Source organism: Eimeria tenella, genomic scaffold (assembly GCF_000499545.2).
Source record: "Eimeria tenella Houghton genomic scaffold, Eth_scaff1998, whole genome shotgun sequence".
In the NCBI taxonomy this organism is placed as follows: Eukaryota; Apicomplexa; class Conoidasida; order Eucoccidiorida; family Eimeriidae; genus Eimeria; species Eimeria tenella.
In genome coordinates, this window is record NW_013541841.1 from 527 (window position 1) to 755 (window position 229).

Below are 229 nucleotides of genomic sequence, written 5' to 3' on the forward strand. Positions count from 1 at the left end.
TTTGCTGCAGAGCAAAATAGGCAAAATAAATCTCATTGAATTCAAAAGCATTCATCTGTTGCTTGCATGGAAGTGTAGATTGCTGCAGTTCCTGCTGCTGCTGCTGCTGCCTGCGCTGCTGCGTGGGTTTTATACAGTAGGACATTCTTGCGGCCCTTTGCAGGCGCCCAGCAGCAGCAGCAGCAACAGCAGCAGCAGGAGCAGCTGCAGCAGCAGCCGCAGGCGGAAC

General features: G+C 53.3%; 1 protein-coding gene across 1 annotated transcript in view; it reads left to right on the top strand.

Annotated features, from left to right (window-relative positions):
• ETH_00034185 (uncharacterized protein) overlaps positions 1 to 229 on the top strand; it is a gene marked incomplete at both ends in the record, with an annotated part of 1,055 nt that overhangs the window by 500 nt on the left and 326 nt on the right. Inside the window, 2 exons of the mRNA XM_013374177.1 lie at positions 1 to 74; positions 164 to 227. Of these exons, the coding sequence (XP_013229631.1) occupies positions 1 to 74; positions 164 to 227 (138 nt within the window). The remainder of the gene's footprint in view (positions 75 to 163; positions 228 to 229) is intronic.